Below are 20,740 nucleotides of genomic sequence, written 5' to 3' on the forward strand. Positions count from 1 at the left end.
CTCAAGGCCGTCTTCGAGGACCAGAATGACGCGATAAATGCGTGCCTCGCGGCCGAACGAGAGCAACGAGAGGCATTGCAACGCATCATAGAGGAACTGCGACGGACAGTGGAACTGTTGACCACTGCTGTCCAGACGCAGCACACTCTGCCCGCCGCGCAACCGGGCCTGCCCGCGGCACCACCAGTGCACCACCAACAGCAGCCCGACAGCGCAAAACCGACAACGCTGCATCAACGGCTGGAAACAGCACGCGCACTCTGCGACGAGACCATGCCGCGCAGTGCCCAAGGACCGAGACAGAACAGGCAGAACGCTTACTGGTGGACGTCAGAGATCGCGGAGAAGCGCACCATCTGTGGGCTCGCCCACCGACGCCTGCAAAAAACGAGGGACGCCAACGACCGTGCTTACCTGGCCGTCGAATACAAGCAGACGAAGCGCATGCTCGGCAGCGCCATACGGGAAAGCAAGAGGCGTTTCGCCCGGGAACTCGCGGATTTGGTAGAGGACGATCCCTGCGGTAACGCCTACCGAACAGCAGTGGGCTGACTCACAGGCGGACGCCCAGGAGGATGACCACGAACCACGAAGTGCTGGGACGCATCGTGGACGAGCTGTTTCCACAACAGCCACCGATGGACTGGTCTGAAACAGTGTGACCAGGGACTGCCACTGGGACGATCCGCGGGGTAACGGAGGAAGAGCTAATGGCCATTGCCAGCAGCCTCAGCCCCCACAAGGCCTCTGGACCCGACGGCATCCCGAACGTAGCCGCATCCGTTGCCCTGCAGTCATACCCTGCCGTGTTCTGCATCCTATTCGGACGGCTTCTTGAAGCAGGCTCCTTCCCAGAGGAGTGGAAACAACAAAAACTGGTGCTGATCCCGAAGCCGAGGAAGCCAGCGGGGCACCCTAGACGCTGCCCGGATGATCGTCGAGGAGGGAGCCGACGCTATGCCTCACGGTCGCACGAATTCGTGCGTCGATCTGGACTACGAGGCTACTGGCAAGTGCGCTAACGTCAATAATCTGATACGGAGCCCCGCTATGGACGAAGCGGCCTTCCGGCCTCGAGGTACAGAGCAACTGTATGCGCCTGGATGGAGTGCAGCGCAAGCTGGCGCAGGGGTTGGCAAGCACGTTCCGCAGTGTTTCCTATAGTGTGGCCACGGTCCTCGCCAGCATGACGCCCATCGTATTGCTGCTGCAGTAGGACGAACGCTGCATCGGGCGACGGTGGCCAGCGATTGGGCAGCCAACGGAGGACACCGAGATGCTGCGGAGCCCGTAGTGTTTGTTTGTTTGCAGCTGCCACAGCATAAGTTGGCCATCTGCACAACTTATCTGACAAACACCTTGTTAGTCTTGGGTTAATCACGCTGTTTGATAATTGTTAACCGTTTGTTCTTTAACCAGCTGTGGAGAGCAAGAGCGGAGTAGCGACTGACAGCTCTTTGTAGCGGAGCTGAAACCGTTTATACGTCTACATCCGCGGCTTGTGAATGTGATTAGGGGAAAAATTACTTTTAAATACTTGTAAATACGAGGGTGAATCAAATATAAACGAGACTTTTTTTTCTGTAATTTATTTTTATTATAAACGCAAAAAACAATATAGTTTATTTTTCTACATAATCTCCTGATTTGGAAACACATTTTTCCCAGCGGATAGGCAGCTTTCCAATTCCTTCCTCGTAGAAAGATGAAGGTCGTGTCTGCAGCCAATTGCGCACGTAGGCTTCAACCTCAGCATCACTATCGAATCTTTGGCCTCCCAAAGCTTCCTTGAGAGGGTCAAACACATGAAAGTCACAGGGTGACAGGTCAGGACTGTAAGGAGGGTGTTCCAATGTTTCCCACCCCAGTTGCTCCAATTTTTCTCTAGTCAAGGCTGCTGTATGGGGGCGAGCATTGTCATGGAGAACAACCACTTGCCTCATCGATAGGTCTCGTCTTTTTAGGAACCCACCTGGCGCACACCTTACGGTACCCTAGTTCCTCTGTGAGTATGGAGTAAGTGCTTCCATAACTTATCCCGACCTCACTTGCAATTTCAGAAGTGGTACGACGTCTGTCTTCTTCAATAACACGTCGAACACTGCTGATGTTGTTCGCTGTAATGCTGGTGCGAGGTCTGCGGTCATGGCTCTCATTTTCAACACGATCACGACCCTCCATGAACTGTTTATGCCATGCAAACACTCTGGCTCGTGACAGTGTCTCTTCCCCGAACTGGGCAGTTATTCTCCTCAAGATTTCGGCGGGTTTTACGCCTTCTGCGGCGAGAAACTTGATTATAACACGTTGCGCAATTGACGAAGGTACCTCTTGCTTCGACATCGTTACGGTGGACACTGAGAGGGTCGAGAAGGCGAGCCCACGTGCTTCCCCCACTCCTGACAAACCTATCCAATAACAAACAAAGCGGGAACGTTCTCCCTCCACTATTGTGTCTGAAGGGCGAAAAGTCTCGTTTATATTTGATTCACCCTCGTATGTAGATATTTTTTACTAAATAAACGGCGATTACAAATCGCGTTCCTGCCCCCTGCTTTGCCAGACAGGACCCTGCCGGGGGGAAAAACAGGTTGTTTCCCGTAATTCGCGAAATTTTAAAAAAAGGGGGGCTACATGAGGTGCAAAGTAATGTTTTTGACATTACAGATTGATGCCAAACTGCTGCGCCTCTGTCAAAACGTTTACGAGTCGGCAGAGGCGTAAACCCGATCGTAAACACTGTTTGCATACGCTTTCTAAGTAATGTAAGTTCTTATTTGTTGGTATAGCAACAAAATCGAAAAAATAGAAAAATATCCAGAAATCAATTTATTTCTCTTCTATTTCTATTTTCTCGGACCACAACACGAAGCGTAAACGATTTGACATTACAAATTAACTTTACGCTAGTTTTCACGCCTCATGTAGCACCCCAGAAACACTTCAAAGTAGGATTTTTTATTATTAGTTTGTTCGGCCGATTTTCCAGATTTTCCGATAAAAGTGTAGTGCGGCTGATAATAACTTTCTCCAGTTCACCGTTCTGGCCTACGGGAAGTGTGTTCGTTGGCAAACTTTCATCAAAACATGGAGGTAAGTGTACTGATTCCGTGATTCCGAAATTTGCCTGAATCCTGCCATACCAATCGCGTAGGACAGCTGCACGAAGAGCCAGTGCTAGATGCCTTGAGTGGTCACAAACGTGCGGATATGCAACAGAATTCGGTATCGACGACCGACACCGACGGTATCTATCGGTTCAACTGGTTCCTTTCGCTCCGCCGGAAGTCGTCACCGCAGACGACCGTGGCGACGGGAAGTAAAAAGAACGAAGGAGATGCTGGATCCACAAAGGACGAGTTGTTTACGGGCGATGATGGCGGTGGCGGCGCCGGCCATCATCACGCTCCGCACGGTGGTAGCGTCTTCTATACCCTTCGCAAGCGGTTCCAAAAGAAATTCACGTCCGTGAAGGTAAAAGCGTACGAACCAGATGGCTCCCCTGGGACGGTCTGCCTGGCCAGTAGCTGCACGGCCAACACACCGAGCTCCGGCGGCAATAGTATCGCACAGTGCAATGGATCGTCGGCCCACGATTCAGGAGCATGCTTGGCCGGAAACGACTTTGCCCGGATCGTAATCGAACGACACACGCAGAACCCGATACGCTTTTCCGCGAACTTACCTGTGATAATGAATAGAGATATTGTACCAAATATGGCGGGCCACGAAAGGGCGGGTGGCGGCGATCCGGCTCCCTTAGACACGCCCGACGGTTGCCGTTCAACGCTCGACGACACGATGTCCCGCATGCGAATCGACCTGCTACAGTACGGTTGGTACTGGGGCAAATTGACGCGCTCTTCCGCCCAGAAACGGTTGGCTCGGCAGTGCAACGGCACGTTCCTGGTGCGCGATTCACAGACGGAAAAGTATCAGTTCACCGTTAGTTTCCGGAGTTCCGGCATTACGTTACATTGTCGAATCGACTATAAAAACAACTACTGGTAAGTCGGACCGACGTGTGCGCATTCTCCTTTCAAGCCCGTTTAACCACTGTCAATCATCCGTAGGTCGTTTTCTGGTTTGACGACACCGACCACCTACGAGACGATGATTGAACTGATCGAGGACACGATGAAAAAGTCCGAATTCGGAGTGATTGGATACGTGAAGCAGAACTCGCCCCTCATGCCACCATTCCCGGTCCGGCTGACGAAGCCGATTAACCGGTTCTACGAAGTTTCCACTCTGCAGCATTTATGTCGATTTATCATACGGCAGAAAATCGATTCGAACGACATTGCCAAGCTACCACTACCGGAAAAGTTGAAGCAATACGTGGAGGAGAATTTTTACGATCTCTAGAACAGACCAGCGCAAGATTTGCGGACGAGCGACGCAAAGAGACCGGGCCGCAATCTCTCAATAATAATCACTTACTCGTTAAGCGAAACAAACCAGTGAGACAAGAGTTCAATCAAAATGCCGTTACGTACGGGGAAGAAAAACTACAAACGCACAATGCACTTTTCTCGACAAGGCAAACAAAACAATAGGGTTTACAGACTTACTTTCACATTTGTATGTTCCCGTCGAACGTTATACTTTCCAATTTCCCATCTATCGACTAATATAGTTCTGCGTTGAAACTCGGCATACTTGCAAACGACAGTTCGACGGAGGCAACTTACCCTAGAGATTACCTTTCCTTGTTACGATTGTATCACCAAAGATAAGCGGACCGAGACAACAAAACAAAATAAACTACAAATTAAACCGTCTTCAAACAAAATAACTGTTTCGAGAACGAACGTATTCATGCTATTCCCTTGGCGGGGTTGCAACATTTATTATGTTTGTTGCAAAACATCCTGTTGATTCTTCTGCCAGTTTTCTTGTATTCCATTCGTTTTGGTACTCGTGTTCCGGCGGGAACAGACTGTGAAGGCAATACTTCCGATATCACAGCACCATGCTTCCGGGACTTGATCATCGTCGGTTGAAATTCAGCCCCAATATGTTGCGAGCCTGCGGGGAAATCGAAATCGGTAGTGTAAGTGGACCGTAATGGCATGATCGATGCATTTCGCACGTACCGTCGTAAACGCTGAACCGACTGCACTTTGTAGCTGGTGTGTGGCATCTTCCGATTTGACTAGGAACTCGTGCACCATGCTAGCCTCTTCCATGCGTCGCTCTAGGAATTTCCACGTTCTCTCGAAACCGGCCGAGTTGTCCTGCAGCATGTACAGTTCCGTGGTTTTGTAGATGCACGCTAACCCAATCCGTCGTGTGTACCAATTGAACTGGAATACAGAAAACCCGGGAAAGAAAGAATGTCACCGGTTTGGTCGGAGAATTCTGTTGGTTTCACTCACATCGACCGAACGATCTCCGGCGTAGTAGCAGATATCGTCGACTAGGGTCAGCAAATTTGCCAACGAGTGGGGGGCATTCGGCGGTAACGTCATCAGGCCGAGCGCTTGTGGCCAGTGTTTCAGGTACGGTTCGAGCATACGCAATCGGTATTCGATGGCCTGGCGCGCAAAATCAGACGGATTCGCCACCTTCTCAACATCCGCCGTCTGCTGCTTCAGATGTTCGATCAGTTTCAGGTTGCACTGTTTGTAGAAGTAATGTACCAGCTCGATTCCGCCCCGCGGAAAGAGCCCGTGACTGACGCTGGGGTAATTGATGGCCTCAGCTCCGTTCGCTATCGCTTGCTTTGACCATCCGTGTGATCGCACGAATAGGAGGGCCGCTTCCAGTATCATTTCCTTCGTGCGCTCCTCTTCTCCATCGCTTGTAGAGGAAAACTCTGTCTGCGCTGTAAAATCTTTCGCATTCTGGTCATTTGTCTGTTGCTGCTGCTGCTGCTTGGCATAGTCCTGTTCCTTTTTCTCTTCTCGAGCACGAAATGCGTCCAATGATTCACTTGATCGTTGTCGACATCCGGTGCAGTTGAAACAACGGACCGTGCTCGAAGCTGGGACGATAATTCTCGTAGTTCCCAAATTTAACAGTGCATTTAGGCCTGCAGGAAACAAGAATATCAAAACATTTGTACATCTGTGGCTTTACAATATTATGCTTCGCATAACCACGCTAAGGTAACAATAAAACAGTCCAATACAAGAATTCTCCAAACGGTTGATTTATTCCATTTCAGAAATTTGAATTCCTGCTTTCTTCATACAGCTCGCGCCTTTCGCAACTGCTCGATGTCGTTGCTAATGCGGGACAAGTTGAATTCCAACATTTCCAGCGTCAAGATCATGCGGTTAAGGAAATCGATATTGTTCTCGCGTGTCATAATCGGCGGCGCTTCACCATTCAGTGCGCTGATGGAAACTTTGCTCATATCGCCGGTCTGTTCGTCTCGATCTCCCCGGTTAACAGCAGACAGCTCGTTTTTGTAGTGTGCTGTACTCAGATCTAGTGCCGTGCGAAGTTTCGCGAGAAACTGCTTCTCAAGATCACCAAAACAGTCCCACACGCCACTGCGGTTCGATTGATCCGTTTTGAGCAGCACCCAAAGTGCCGATAGGGCACTGGTGAGGGTGAAGCTACGTTCGACCAGGTCCGTTTCTACCCCCTCTTTCAGCACGCAAATGTGGCTGAGTAACATTTCGCGCAAAACCTCACCACTATACCACAGCGGCAGCGGCGCTTCGTGACCCAGTAACATTTTCGCACTAGCCAGATCCCTATATTCGTTGATCGCAAACGACCGGACAGAGTCACCGTCAAAGTGCTTCAGAAGATGGGCGAAAATGGTGTATCTTCCTTCGTCGTCGAAAACCCGAATATACATCCGTAGCAACCGTACTCCCGTATCGCGATTGAAATTGTTTCTCGAAAGCTCTAACGCACGAATGAAGCGCCCACAAAAACTGATGTGAATTGGTGACTCGAGCTCGCGGGCTGAAAGTGGAACACTTTTCACCTTCTCAACTAACGACCGCGCAAGCCGAATGCCTTTTAGCAGTGCCACCGTGTACGGTAAGTTGACGAGCCGCACTACATAGTGAAGTCCCATTTCGAAGACGTAACGAGCTTCGTAAACGAGTGGCACGTTGAAAGTAGAACAGCCATTACCCAGTAGATCATAGTACAGAATCGCAAGGCCATCCATCATATGCTCATTGCCGTTCATGAAATAATCTTCGCTTGTAGCATCTTCGTGATCATCGCCGGTCTCTTCCGTTTTGGACCATTTCTTCAGTAGCTTATCGTGGCCGGTAAACTTTTCTCCATAAGGCAGCAGGAAGAATGGATTCTTGACCAATGTCGTAGCGAGTTTTGTCATGTCTTTCGCCACTTGCCACGAGTAGGTTGTACTCGTGTGCTCTGTAATGTACGACACAAATCATTAAGGTAAGATGCGTGTGTCCATATCGTAAAGAGTTTACCTTGCTGAGGCAGGTGGCGGTCTTTGAGTTTCTGAGGATCACGGCATGGAAGCATGGGCAACAGTTTCCCCATAAGCCGCAGGATAAAACAAAACAGAACATTTTTCTGCGTCATCTTGGTGTCGAAGAAGACACCGTCTTGTACTGACGCCGCCAACTGCGCGACGAGAGGCTCGAGGAAAAGCAACATGTGAAGATAGAGCTTCAGAAATCTCATGACGCTTTCATCGTTTTCCACTAGCATGTACTCTTTATCGTCCAGCTCCTTGGTCAGCACTTCCGGCAGCGGGATCTTATTGAGATAATCCATGATCGAACCGTACACCCATTCTGCACAGCGAGCACGCTTTACCGGAAGTCGTCGCAGCGCAACCTGAATCACTTTCAACAGGCTGGTAAACACTTCATCGCAGGAGCAAAATTGCATCCTTGCCATAAGTTCGTGCAACACCTCAGCCGGACTGCACTTGTGCGCCAAACGCATCAGCAGCATTTCCCTGTCTTCTAACGTTTCGTCATCGACGAGCTCAGTTGCGATTTGCGATATCAGCTCCATTGATAGCAATTTTATCATTTGATCATTTTGCGGGTCGTTGATTATTGCTAGCGCTGAGTGGAAGTCACGGGCAGCCAGTTTACTGCCTATCACTTCCAGAATGTCTACTTCTTCCGCCATGGCCTGTGTCTGAGCGTCTCAGATTCTGAAACTGTGGGCGGCGATGGGATGTTACACTAACTCGCTTGGAATCGCGGAAACGTTCTTCCGGCAAGTACGGCGCAAATCCCAAGCTAATCGAAGCAAACCCCAAACGCTATTGAATGACCATATGTCAGATGCTTATGAAATCGAGTCCTTTTCGCACCAACAACACACTTACCTAAACCGAAAGAAGGTTGACGAACGTGAACAAATACTCTGTGAAACATTGTGCAGCAACACGATAATTAATTTTAAGTCGCGCGCGATAGGAAGATAAAACTTTAACGATTTCGCGATTCCTCGCTCCGTTTCAGCAGGCAGCTGTTATGTTTTGACAACACGATGACAGCCAGATGACATACGACATTCTGCCAATTTATTTTATTCCAAATAATTTAAAAACGCGCTACAAATAATGATAGATAATTCAATAGACAAAGAAAATAGGTAATTTTGAATGAAGCACAATCAAGAGCAGAAAAATACAATCGCGAATCCTTCAATCCAACCGGTTGAAGATTTCGACCGGTAGCGGGCGAAACTTCAACCGGTAACGCACACAATTGAACGTCCCAGTTGCTGTCAAAACGTAAAAAAATTGCTTGTAGATTATCAAAGATGGAGATGAGCCCATGAATTTGTAATCACTGCACACCCAGTTTCGGCCAAAACAGTCCCAAGCAACGAATGATTCTGCAAACCGAAGTAATTATGTAGTGTGGTGTGGTGTGATAAAAGTTATTGGCCTGTTCCGTTGGTTGGTCCATGCAGCGCCAGCGCCAGAATGTCTACCCGTTCGCAGCTGACAAAAGACTTGAACGGTAAATAGCGTTGTAGAATAAAATATTGCGTATCCCGAGAACCACCACCCCACAGATATAGGATCTTGCGATAAGATTATCGTCCCATCAAAGCGGCAGCGTCAAAGCCTCTTTTTTCGGGCGAATAAAAAGCCACGGTCGCTTACAGAAGGTCCTTAATTGATCGTTGCCTTTGTTCGGATCGGAATGCGGTGACCCCGAAAACCTCCGACAGCGGCAAAGGCGCTGCCCATACTGAGTCATACTTTCATTTTATCGTCGAAAAAGAACCAACGCTGCGGGTGGTGATGCAATGCTGCACAGAGTCTTTCGGTGACTCCGGCATCTTACCCGCCCAACAAGCTTGCCCCCCGCTTTGCTCGCGGCAGAGTAATCACCACAGGCCGTATCGATAAGGAGTTCGTAGATATGAAGTGTAGGCAGCGAACGGGGAACGCCTATCGTTTTGCCCTCAGTTCCGCAAGAAACCGAATGCAGGAAACATGCCGCCGAAACGCACCCTAGAAAAATCGGAAACCCAAATTGTTGAGAATGCTGCCAAATATTTATCCAAAGTACTCCAGCTGATACATTTGAGTGCTAACAAGAATATAACAGGTGAAGCAGGGGCACTCATTCGTTCGGCATTCCAGAGTTCTGCATCGAATGTAGGTTGCGTTTTTATAATGCGTTTTGTGGTCCATTTTATTTTACAGAGAGTGTGAAAACACTCCTCGGACGACACACCAAGATTCTGGTCAAGTATATGGTGAAACTGGAGGTGAAGAGTGATAAAACGGAGAACCGAGTTTTGGTAAGTGAATCGTACGATGCTTCCGTTCTGTGCTTGACCGTGAAACACAAAGCTAATGCTGACGAGCGATGTTTTGCAGGTTTTTACGCCGGTGCGAGTGTATCTACTAACAGCCAAAGTACCGACAAGGGTATGTTTTTATTTGCCTCAAATCTAATCGTTGTGTGTCAATATCGTCACAGCGCGGCACGATAAGATAATGACTGTTAATTGATTTCTGACCCTTATTTGGTTTTCTTTTCCTTTGGCCACCACAGATAGACTGCCATTTCCACTACCTGGACATACAATCGATTGAAAGTCGGAAGCCGACACATTTTACGATCACCACCAACGACAAAAGCTACTCGTTTTGTACTATTGGCGATGCGGGAAGTTTTACATCGGTAAGCGGCGCGACCGATAGCCGGATCCGCATTGGCTTCCTGAGCATGCTGACTGATTTGGGATCCCGCGTGTTTTTGCCTTTCCCTTTCCAGAATGCTGACGTAATTTTAACGGACTTATCGTCTGCGATTAAGCAGATTTTCCCCACAGTGCCACTTCGGTACATCATTCGAAAGGTAAACGGCGCGCATGGGAGATAACAACCTAGACGTCCACCGGCCAACTGATGTGTGGGTTTCTTTTTAGATCGATGTAAATCCACTCGAACGCACTGCCATTTTCTCGGACGAGCTGCGACCCTCGGACCCGCGGAATGTTGGTCCGTGTGGAGGTTTCAGCATGCAGTACGCGTGCATGTGCGATCTACACGCGGTTCAGTATCGGGAGGAGGTGGCTTGGGACATTGACACGATCTACTTGTCGCACGACGCACGGATCCTGAATTTGCGCGACTTCGATCATCTAGAGCAGAAGGATCTGATGGCTATAGTGGCCGCGCTGGAATATAACACGTTCTTTCGCGGCCTCAAGGCAACTCATACGCGTCTCTCGACGGAAACCCTCGAACGTGTGCTACAGGTGCTACGCCGGTCACTATGGCTCGAGGAGCTGCACCTTGAGGCGCTGGGATTAAAGTAAGTGAGCGGAACACAAAAACACGATCAACGAACGATCATGCTTCATATTGCCGGTAATTTTGTCAACAGGTCTGACTTTATACATAAGCTAGCTGTTGCTGTGATATCTAATTCCGCGCCTGCACTGCGATCTATCGATTTGAGCCACAATTTGATCGAGGACAAAGGCATGTATACGCCGGGGCGGCCTCGGTTACCACTTTTATGACGGAAGCATTTGTTTCTTTTGCAGGTGCCACTCATTTGGCTGGTCCAATTGCCAAAATGTCCAAAGGCTTCTCCAAGCTGGCCCTTGCCCAATGTGGTCTTTCGGCCAAGGGCGCTAATCAGATCGCTCATTCCCTCTCGCTGAATCAAACCATTTCTAGCTCACTGACCTACCTAGACCTAAGCGGCAACGTTTTAAAAGACGACGTGAACGTAAGTTTTTCGAAGAGCGGCATCTTTGGACGATCGTTTCTCCGTTTCGTTATCAATTACAGAACTTGTACAACTTTTTGGCACAACCTAACGTGATCGAACATTTGGACATTTCGCGCACGGACACGACACTGGAAAGTGTAAGTAATACGAATATGGTGATTGTGGCTCTCTGCGTAAGGTCAAAAGTAACGCCTTGAATTCCGCAGGTTTTCGGGGCACTGCTGCGAGGTTGTTCGACACATTTGTTGCACCTGAACGTGTCGCACAACGCGTTCGGAACCAAGAAGGGCAAAGAAATACCACCCTCGTTTAAGCAATTTTTCACCAGCAGCCTCAGTCTGAAGCATCTCAACATTGCCAGCTGCAAGCTTCCGCTGGAGGCGCTCAAGCACCTTCTTCTTGGTCTGGCGTGCAACGAATCGACCGCTGGTCTATACCTGGATCTGAGTGCCAACTCGCTCGGGTCGCAAGGGGCCCATGTGCTGGAGTCGTGCATCCACGGTGTTCGTGTGCTGTCCAGCCTGGACATTAGTGACAACAATATGGATTACGAGCTAGCCCATGTTCTCACAGCCGTTGGCAAGAACCCTTCAATCCGTGCGCTCTATATGACCAAATGTTTCACCGGCATGAAACTGAAGCATATCGGCACCGTGATGGACTCACTGGTGAACCTCATCCAGAAGGAGGACTTTCAGCTGCAGGAGCTGGTGCTGGCCGAGAACCGGCTTAAAACGGATTTGCACAACTTTATCAACGCGCTCGGTAGCAACCAGCATCTGCAGTTGCTGGACATCACCGGCAATCTGATGGGGGACATTGGCGCTCGGTTGTTGGCCAAAGCGCTGCAAATTAACAACAAACTGAAAACGATCGCTCTCGATAGAAACAACGTGTCGCTGCAAGGGTACGCGGACATTGTGTACGCACTGGAGAATAACTTCTCCGTTCGCAATATGCCGTTTCCGCTACACGATATTGCACCCTGCTTGAAGCAGCATCCGGATCGCACCGATGGACTAATGAAGCGGATGCAGGAGCTACTGTTTCGCAACGGCAACGGATTTAAACGTTCGCACGGTCAAGGTTTTCGTCTTCAGCATGGTTTTCTGCTATCCTCCACCCACCAGGTGCTGGACAAGTTGGTGGCGGAAACGCAAGAAACAATGTCCTCGAGACAGTGCTCGCTGGACGGCAGTTTGTCGCGTCTGCTGGAGGATGCGGAAAACTGTAAGCAACTGCTACCGAAACTGCAGGAATCGGTGCGCTGCGATCCGCATCCGATCGAGGTGCGTCTAGGGAAGATGAAGACCGATCTTCATCAGTCGATCAAGAGTTATTTACAGGTAAGAGTGCCCGTAACCGGTGCAGCTGTTGAGGGAATGAACAATCTCTGTCTCTCGCTCAGGAAACGATGGAAACGATGTTGCGTACCGGAATCGAGCAGTGTCCGAAAACGCTCGGCTCGCAGGTTGTGCTTAACGAACTGCGCAAAGGGTGCGAAGAGCGGTTGACAATATCGGAGGAGTTTTTACAAAGTTGCCTGGTGCATAGTGCCGGAGGCGAAGTTATGAACCGGATCAGGTAAACTACGCCGTCTGTGCGCTGTTAGTCATTGCGCAATCATATAACCCTTTTTCTTATGTTATATGCAGCGAAGTAGAACAATCGTTGGCCAGCCTGATCTCTGATCGTGCCACGGACGAGGTGCTGGAGGCATTGACACGCTACCGAAAAGGCTTGGGTATCGCAGATACAGGACCGTACGGCTTCAATGAGGATTTGCAGTCCTTGGATGGCAGCAAAAACCACTCTAGTCAGGTACCGGAGCACCCGGACCATTTGACATCCCTAACGAGATTGTCTGAAACCCCCAATTCTGCTTTTCCCCAGAGCACCGAGCCGATTGCCACGTTTGAGCTTCGCGGTCTAGATCTTCCGAAGTTGGGACTGGATTCACCGACGGTAAGTGCACAGGAAGCGCATCGAACCAAGAGTCACTATTCCTCATCTTTCCACCATTCTCTATGATCCATTATGCATTTGTTTTTCATCCGATTGTATTCATCCCATCTTCTCGTGTCTCTTGGGACACGCACGACAGAAATTGGAATATCTCAACCTAGTGAGTATAATCGATCAGTGTGTTTTCTCAGGCTTTTGCATGCTTACGATAAGTGTAGGATTGAAACGAAAAGACAAACAAACAAATTGTTGCTTACCAACACTCCTTCCCACATCCTGCGCTACGTTCCTGGTCGTCCTTCGTTTATGTTCGTAGTTGGTAGAGGTTGACCCAGTTCCGCTTACTCTACTCCTACATGACAAGTTACTTCATTTCGGCCGCTTTGCGCTGGTGCTATGATCTCTCGCTGAGCCGTACCCTTTTGCTCCACAGGCAACGCCTCAACTGCAGCATAAGCGACGCTCGACAGCACGGAAGGTACGGCCACAGTCGGTGGTTGGGTTGGGCGTGGAGAATCTAAGCCTTGCGAACATCCCCGACGTGACGGAGTCTTCGATTGCGAGTGTTTCACGCAACAGCAGCACCAGCAGCAGTAACAGCACGCGCAAGAAGGAATCGCCAACACCCAAGGAGGACGAATGCTGCGATTCGATAACGGAGCTGCCGAGTCAATCGCTGACGTTACAGCATCTCGTTAAGGGTAAGACCGCCGATCAGTGGATTTCGAGACGATGTTAAGATCACATTCCTACGTTCCGATAGGGCGGCCAAAACGGGCAAAAACCCGGGCACCGAAAAAACCCGTCATCAGCGATGGTGCAGCCAACGCTGGCACGGCCGTCAATGAGGGAATCGAGTCGTTCTTCAGACCGGGTTCGGCCACACCCTCCACCCTTACACCGCTCGTTTCGCCAACCTCTGAGGAGTGCAGTTCGTTGAGCTTCGTCGACAGCCCCACACTAAGCCGTGATGACGGTGGACGATTTAGCAACGTAACATCCGGTGAAACGACGCCGATACTCGAGGAACGCAAACCTCTGAAGCTTGACCGGTCGTCCCCGCTGCTGAAGGGTGTCAGCTGGACGACGCGTTCCCGGTCTTCGGACAATCTGGAAAAAGTGTCCCCTTCGGTGAATCGCAAATCGCCACTAGTGAAAGCGGCCACAGAAGTGGAACCGTCGCCGCGAACTGCCAGCGAAGCAGTACGTCCCATGGACAATGGGTCATCCCCAGCGGCCGCCAGCAAATCGCCCAGCAACGAATCAGTACGCAACGCCGACATCCACGGTGTGCGCATGGGGAATGGAACGGGCCAAAAGACACCAATCATTTCACCGAAGCCACGGCCATGGTCGGTGTTGGGGCACGAGTCTAAAAACAACGAGTTCAACGAGCATCCGTCCGTGGAAAGCATTGACACGGATGGCGATCTGGTGCTCATATCGGGCCAAACCCCCGGAGGATCCATAGTGGGCATTACACCGGGTGCCATCAGTACGGCCGCCGTGACGGGCTCATCTGGTGGCAGCATCGTGGGAATCACGCCAGGTACGTTTGGCTACCCAGTGTGCGCGTAACGACCCAGCGGTTGTTGTAACAAATGTTGTACCTATTTTAGGGGCCGTTATCGAGAAGAAATCGGTCAGAGACATGGCCGCCGGATTGAACAAGCTCGGAGGTAACGTCTCACCGTTTCTTCGTTTCTCTCTCGAAACATTTTCTTCCATTTTTACTCTATTACTCGTCAGGTTACACAATGCATGTTAGTGTTTGATTTTATTTCTTTTTTCATTTTCTCTATTTTTATTCCTCTCTACTATACCGCCCCACAAATGAACTGCCGTTCTTCGTTGGCGCGTTGCACGTGCTTGCCATTCCACAATTTGTTCAATCGTTGGTTTGTTGTGTCCCTATTTTCTTTTCGTTCGGCATGCTCGTTATTTGTGTGTTGTTTTTTCGTTTTATTTTGATCGCTCCGATCGCAGTGGAACTAGAGCGTAATTCGCTTCAACGAAGCTCGATGATGTCACACGGCGGTGGAGGTGCAGGGTTTTCCGCTCTGCGCCCTTCGGCCTCGTCGTCGGCGGTGCTCGGGCGCCCGAACCCGATAGGTATCAGTAGTAGAGCAAGTAGCGATAGTAGTAAGAGTAGCGGTACCGGTAGCAACAGCTTTAAGCAACACAGTGATAAAACCGAAAGGGCGGAACCACCGTCCAAGCACCTGGACAGTACTGGCGACAGCGAAGACAGCCCGGCGCCGGCAGCAGATCAAACTACCGTCAAACGGATTGTGGCCGGCAAGAAAATTACTGCTTTGTTTGAGGTTTGTCATGATTTCTTCTCATATTTTTCGCGGTTCATCGTTTGCGAATGCATGGTTTTCTTTTTTCCCAATAGATCCAATTTCCTTCAAGGTAGTTACTTTCGAGAAACACATTAAAATGGCACCACTTTTTACTGCTAACAATCATCCAGAGTCGATCTCTTGATCATGCTTCTCATTTGATTCTAGCATTTCGTCGTTGGTAGTTCATTAGCCCAGAGCCCTAACACCCTGCGACCCCTTTTGTTTTGTTCCAGGAGACGCTAGTTGAAGGCCTGCAGAAATCGTCACGAAAAACAGTTTACAGAGAGTCCACCATGTATAAGGAGCAGGATACAGTAGATGTGTAGCCGCGTCCTCGGTGTGATAGTGCAGCCGCTCAAGGAGGGACATTTGTTTTCTTTGCGCTCTCGCGTTCGGTGGTGGGTACACATCACAGGAATTTTAGGTATTTGATCCTCGGGACCCCGAGAGGGTTGAGGGTGGAAAAGTCGGAAACCGAGTACGCTATTGGCTAGTTTAGTTTTAATAGGCCAATATATTTTGTTAATCTGTTGAGTTTCTTTACATACACGCGAGCGTTTTTAAAAGCCTTCCTCTTTCAATGTCAAAGTATTATGAATTTTATGCTTTATCGCGGTCTCTCTCTGTCTGTCGAGATACGGTTCATTTTCCGTCGATACATATTTGTTAGTATTACTCGCCATTAGCTATACTACAATCCACCAACCCGCACGGTACGGTAGCTCATGAAAAGACTGTTATTACTGTCCTCCATTTTTCGCAACGGAACGGTGCGCCATTAGAACGTATGGTAAAACTTGTTTGCTTACTCTTACCACTTAAGTCCCCTCTTTGCGTAGGAACATTAAAAGTCTGAAAGTAAGATTGTATTCAAGCCCATTCCAGCAGACGACGCACAAATCACGGCATCTATATACATCTGTACACACGATTAAATCCACAGACACGTAAATAATCTACTCGTAAACAGTACACCGCGAATGGGGTACGAAAAGTTTGAAATTGCCGTTTCATTAGCCCCTAGACCCCCATCACAGCACTACTGCAAAAGCCGCGCAAGCTCGCTAAGAACTGTGTGCCAAAACAATGCTAGGAAAGGGTCCGGAGGATCGTGGAATGAACCGTGAATTATAATGGAAGTAGTCAGTAATCGTATGTATGTAGTCGACTTTGGACAAGTTAACCCAAGACACGAACAAGTTTAAGCAAAAAAATGAAACATTTAACACTGCAAACGTAATTACAGTAGAGTTAGTGGAACATATTAGATCAATTACACCCATTTAACGGTTCGACATGATAGCGCCCAATGTGATTCGACGTTAGAGAAAGTGTGTATTGCGGGTTCCAGAGGAACATGGCTCCCGGTCAGGACAAAATAACCACGGGGCATCGGAGGAATGGGTCGTCGACCATGGCGCACTGAGTTACACACTGTTTTAATCGTACCCTCCGAATACGATGTTGCTGTCGTTGCGATCGTAGCATTCCTGGTTTTTAGTGCGAGAAAACTTTCCAAGACATCTTATCGTCGACCGACCAGCGACCATTTGCGAACACTCCTCTTCCCCGTCGTTTGTAGATAGTTTTCTGTTTGACTAGCAACAGGCGGCAACAACAGAACGATAGTTTGAACATTGAAACAATTGGCGAACTAACCATTCGTATGAGCAACAAATAAAAGACCACGTTTTTCCATGGAACCTTCGTCACCCGGTAGTTGGATTGTGAAAGAATTTGCAGCCTTTGGAACGACCAGCGGCCAAAGTGAAATTGCTTCGTGTTCGTAGTGGGTTTTATGGGATTTTATTGGCTAGGTGGTTTTTTGGTGGCGTTGCGTCGCTCGCGCGCATAACAAGTGCGCGAAAACACACGCGGCTGCACGAGTTTGTACAGAATAAATAAGTCAACAAATGCGGTTTTCGTTCCGAAGTCCACTTCATGTTTCCTCCACCGTTTCGTCCTGACGTCCGGTAAGTGCTTTAAACTCTAGATACTCTTTTCCACGATTACACTGTCAAAGTGTATGCCGGTGTAGAAGATAATCCACGTGACCAGAAAGCACGCAAACGAAGTCATAAATCCTTCCTTTAACAACTCCCACATGCCCCCGTAACTTTCCTCGTCGATCGACTGGAAACTCGTACTGTACAGATAAACGGCGCCGCAGTTCAGCAAAGCAAATCTGTGAATAAACATCGGCTGTTCGGTCATCATGTCACAGGTTTAAATGGTTAAATGGTTTACTCACAGTGCCAATGCGACGAACCCTTTCAGTGGGATAATTCCCATAACGATACCGATAATGATTCCCAACACTTGCCGGGCCCAGTAAACGACGTCCAGAAAATCATCCTACGGTGAAAGAAAAACAAATGGACAAATAACTTTACAGTGTTCCGTTTTATGGTTCTTTAGCAGGAAGGAACGTAACGGGCCAACACAACGCAATCGGGCCAATGTCGAGCCCTCTTTTCGAGTGCGATTCAAACAAGCAAGAGCCCCGACTTACAAACGGCCTCACGGTGCCCCATCCGGCTTCATACCTTTTCGGCCCATTCGGAATTCGGTCTGATGGCTAGGTTCCACACGGCTGCAGTGTGTGACGGTTTCACTTTGCTCGTTCTATCCGAAGTTCCGCTTTTGTGAACCATTTTCCGTGCAGAGAAAAGTATTGCTGGTCGGATTTATCATACACGATTTCCCTCTCTATCAGCAGTTGCTGCAATTTCGTTCATTAGTCGTTTGACAAAAATCTAGTGACAACGCACTGATATCGCTATCGTACACAACCCCCGGTTCGTTACTTCCAATAGGGGAAACTTTATTTTTAGGCTTGGGACCAATTTCAGTCTGCAGTTTTCTGTTCAAAAAATTACGAAAAAAATCGCTGTGTTTGTGCGTGCACTTGCGGCACTCTTTATTAAACGAGATCAATGAAACATAATACTCCCGTAAACATGAGGCTGGTTCGAAAAGGTCTTTTTGCTATCTACACCTTGGGCCTGTGTTTTGACTGATGTTTGTTTTCATTTGTTCATAGCCGCATCAATCGGATTGGATAATCTCGAAAGTTTATTTCTTGGAGATTCCGTTTCAGAAACGCTCCATTTTATTGGCAATGTTTTCGTCAAAAACTGTTCCAATCGTAAGGGGACTCCACAAGGGTAAGCCGACGGAAGGGCCACCGACCAACAGCCGAGTTATGGTTTCCCCTTTGCAGGAGTGCAATCCGCACGAGGCGTGGCGGTGTTGAACGAAGTCACAAAGAAATGTGTTCGCAATCCGAACAAATCCAGTCCTCTTACACACTTGCCGGACTATACCTTTATGGACGGCCGGGTAACGCCGTATGGGGTAAGTGATCGGCAAGCCGCTTGCACGATTTATCCGTAACGCTATGCAAACGTATCTGTCCGCTGTAGGCCAATCAGAAAAAGCGCATCCTTCAGCAGCGAGAAATTGCCAAACAAATCGTAACACTATCGAAGGAGATGGATTTTGCCGTAGAGCGGCACAACCGCATTGAGACAGAAGCCAAAGAAACCCGACAGAAACTGCTTGCCGAGAAGCTGAAACCTAAGGGCCATTTATTGCTTAAAAAGTCAACGTGAATCAGTTGATGGTATTAATAAACGGTATAGTTTTCCTTTCGTTACCCTCCCTTTTGTCGCAGGGCGTTGATTCGCTCCATGAATATTTGGATACGTTTCGCACACAGTTCCGCACTCCAGTGACCGTTGGTTTTGAAATGCGACCCAACGATTGCGCCTTGCGCCAGGCTCCAGTAGTCGGGCAGGTTATCGACCGTGAGTCCTGACCCTATGATGAGCGGAAGCTTTACTCTTCCCTCGAGACTTTCCAGTTCCGCGAGATCAGCACTAGCACCAGTGGAAGTACCGGTAACGATTAGACCGTCAGATAGAAAGAATTCTGCCGCCTGAGCCGTTTCGCCGATCGATACATCGCCCGTAATGGCGTGCGAGCTGAAACGGCGCGAAATGTTTATGCTTTGTTGCTGCTGAATGACCGCTCGCTGCTTGATGCTCACCTGTGTTTCTTTTTTATGTCAGTCAGAACGAGCACGTGTTCCGCGTCAATTTGTTTTCGGTAGCGCAACAGCGTTCCGGCGCAAGCATCGGTCAATCCTTCGTCCGCAACATGTCCAAAAACGTATCCTTCGGCCCGGATAAACTGTAACCCGGCGGCTTTAGCCACGGCCAGGGCTTCGCGATTCCAACCGGCCAAAATTTGTACGCCACAAGGCACGGTTGGCAGTTCCGCACGCACTGCGCCTGCGATTCTTGTCATAGCGGCCGTCACTTCCGGTCCCACACTGTCCTGTGGCCGTACGTACGGAATATCGTGCATATTTTCGATGAGCACACCGTCCTGGAGTGGAGCGGAACGCATTAAGGCAGTGAAATTAATCGTAGTCCAGGATCAGGTTTTTCTTACCACTCCGCTTTGGAGATAAATTTGTCCTTCAGCTCGGGCATGTTGGAGGATTTGGTCAAAATTGCCACGATAAAGAGGAGTGCCTTTAAATAACGAACACCTCACAGTTTTGGCTGCTATGGCGAGGGCGATTTCTTAGAACTAATTTCCTACCGGGTAGTGCACCGACGTGAATCATGCCAATGATAGGAAATCGATTGGAAAAGAGGGACAGGAACTTCGACATGATCTCGGTATTTGTTTATTTATTCGCGCTCATTCGACTGATCCAAATCACGGATCAGCTGATTTGGAGACCGGAGGACACAAATGTCAAAGCACGATACAGCCATGAGCACGAGAAGCGCAGCAGAGTATTTGGTAACGAAAATGAGATCGTTCACCACAAACCAAGTAGGCTCAGCAATAAATTCTGGATTCACATTCTGGAAAAGTACAATACGCAAAGGATTGTGAGAAAAAGTAATTTATTTCCGATAAGACCATAGGATGAAGTGAAGAGGATGAATGTGTGTGTTTGTCGATACTCTAAGCTGCTCCTTTTGTTAATTTGAGTCCGGCGGTAAGTACATGGAATCCGACTAGGTTCATCGCCAGGATTTGCTTGGTTTTCTTGTGGTAAGGAGTTTGTGTACAAAATGTCTCTCACTAAAGTAGCTGAAAAGTTCGATTTGTTGTCTTAGACTAGGTTGGCTTGGGATGGGTGAACCGATGAAATGTGGTTTGTTCCGGGCTGTCCGGTATTTCCGATCGACTGATCCGCCGTGGCGAGCCTTCAACGAGCTAATGCTC

General features: G+C 48.9%; 7 protein-coding genes across 7 annotated transcripts; 3 read left to right on the forward strand and 4 right to left on the reverse strand.

Annotated features, from left to right (window-relative positions):
* The first annotated feature begins 2,955 nt into the window (after window positions 1–2,955).
* Window positions 2,956–4,774, forward strand: LOC131216068 (cytokine-inducible SH2-containing protein). The gene is made up of 3 exons (XM_058210468.1): window positions 2,956–3,093; window positions 3,160–4,007; window positions 4,074–4,774. Exons 1-3 carry the CDS (start codon window positions 3,088–3,090, stop codon window positions 4,366–4,368), a joined length of 1,149 nt encoding a protein of 382 aa, XP_058066451.1. The 5' UTR covers window positions 2,956–3,087; the 3' UTR covers window positions 4,369–4,774.
* A 53-nt stretch (window positions 4,775–4,827) lies between these two features.
* Window positions 4,828–8,434, reverse strand: LOC131209471 (ubiquinone biosynthesis protein COQ9, mitochondrial). The gene is made up of 4 exons (XM_058202552.1): window positions 8,294–8,434; window positions 5,382–6,037; window positions 5,100–5,309; window positions 4,828–5,031 (listed from the first exon to the last, which is right to left on the reverse strand). The coding sequence occupies exons 1-4, from the start codon at window positions 8,340–8,342 to the stop codon at window positions 4,993–4,995; spliced, it is 954 nt and encodes a 317-aa protein (XP_058058535.1). The 5' UTR covers window positions 8,343–8,434; the 3' UTR covers window positions 4,828–4,992.
* LOC131209460 (glomulin) lies at window positions 6,190–8,074 on the reverse strand. The gene is made up of 2 exons (XM_058202540.1): window positions 7,416–8,074; window positions 6,190–7,353 (listed from the first exon to the last, which is right to left on the reverse strand). The coding sequence occupies exons 1-2, from the start codon at window positions 7,987–7,989 to the stop codon at window positions 6,194–6,196; spliced, it is 1,734 nt and encodes a 577-aa protein (XP_058058523.1). The 5' UTR covers window positions 7,990–8,074; the 3' UTR covers window positions 6,190–6,193.
* Window positions 8,435–8,743: 309 nt separating the features above from the next.
* Window positions 8,744–17,159, forward strand: LOC131205875 (F-actin-uncapping protein LRRC16A). The gene is made up of 18 exons (XM_058198164.1): window positions 8,744–8,936; window positions 9,632–9,729; window positions 9,809–9,859; window positions 9,987–10,115; window positions 10,209–10,292; window positions 10,363–10,751; window positions 10,824–10,921; window positions 10,987–11,174; window positions 11,237–11,314; window positions 11,384–12,523; window positions 12,586–12,761; window positions 12,833–12,998; window positions 13,071–13,142; window positions 13,576–13,843; window positions 13,906–14,691; window positions 14,762–14,821; window positions 15,129–15,466; window positions 15,724–17,159. The coding sequence occupies exons 1-18, from the start codon at window positions 8,900–8,902 to the stop codon at window positions 15,814–15,816; spliced, it is 4,251 nt and encodes a 1,416-aa protein (XP_058054147.1). The 5' UTR covers window positions 8,744–8,899; the 3' UTR covers window positions 15,817–17,159.
* A 126-nt stretch (window positions 17,160–17,285) lies between these two features.
* LOC131216565 (GEL complex subunit OPTI) lies at window positions 17,286–18,221 on the reverse strand. Its single transcript, XM_058211093.1, has 3 exons — window positions 18,037–18,221; window positions 17,742–17,845; window positions 17,286–17,675 (listed from the first exon to the last, which is right to left on the reverse strand). Exons 1-3 carry the CDS (start codon window positions 18,142–18,144, stop codon window positions 17,480–17,482), a joined length of 408 nt encoding a protein of 135 aa, XP_058067076.1. The 5' UTR covers window positions 18,145–18,221; the 3' UTR covers window positions 17,286–17,479.
* A 316-nt stretch (window positions 18,222–18,537) lies between these two features.
* LOC131212939 (large ribosomal subunit protein mL52) lies at window positions 18,538–19,148 on the forward strand. Its single transcript, XM_058207035.1, has 3 exons — window positions 18,538–18,657; window positions 18,714–18,847; window positions 18,916–19,148. The coding sequence occupies exons 1-3, from the start codon at window positions 18,612–18,614 to the stop codon at window positions 19,102–19,104; spliced, it is 369 nt and encodes a 122-aa protein (XP_058063018.1). The 5' UTR covers window positions 18,538–18,611; the 3' UTR covers window positions 19,105–19,148.
* On the reverse strand, window positions 18,970–20,204 carry LOC131212930 (uncharacterized protein F13E9.13, mitochondrial). The gene is made up of 4 exons (XM_058207022.1): window positions 20,102–20,204; window positions 19,949–20,031; window positions 19,542–19,882; window positions 18,970–19,476 (listed from the first exon to the last, which is right to left on the reverse strand). Exons 1-4 carry the CDS (start codon window positions 20,172–20,174, stop codon window positions 19,146–19,148), a joined length of 828 nt encoding a protein of 275 aa, XP_058063005.1. The 5' UTR covers window positions 20,175–20,204; the 3' UTR covers window positions 18,970–19,145.
* Window positions 20,205–20,740: the final 536 nt, after the last annotated feature.

Source organism: Anopheles bellator, chromosome 1 (assembly GCF_943735745.2).
Source record: "Anopheles bellator chromosome 1, idAnoBellAS_SP24_06.2, whole genome shotgun sequence".
NCBI classification, from domain to species: Eukaryota; Metazoa; Arthropoda; class Insecta; order Diptera; family Culicidae; genus Anopheles; species Anopheles bellator.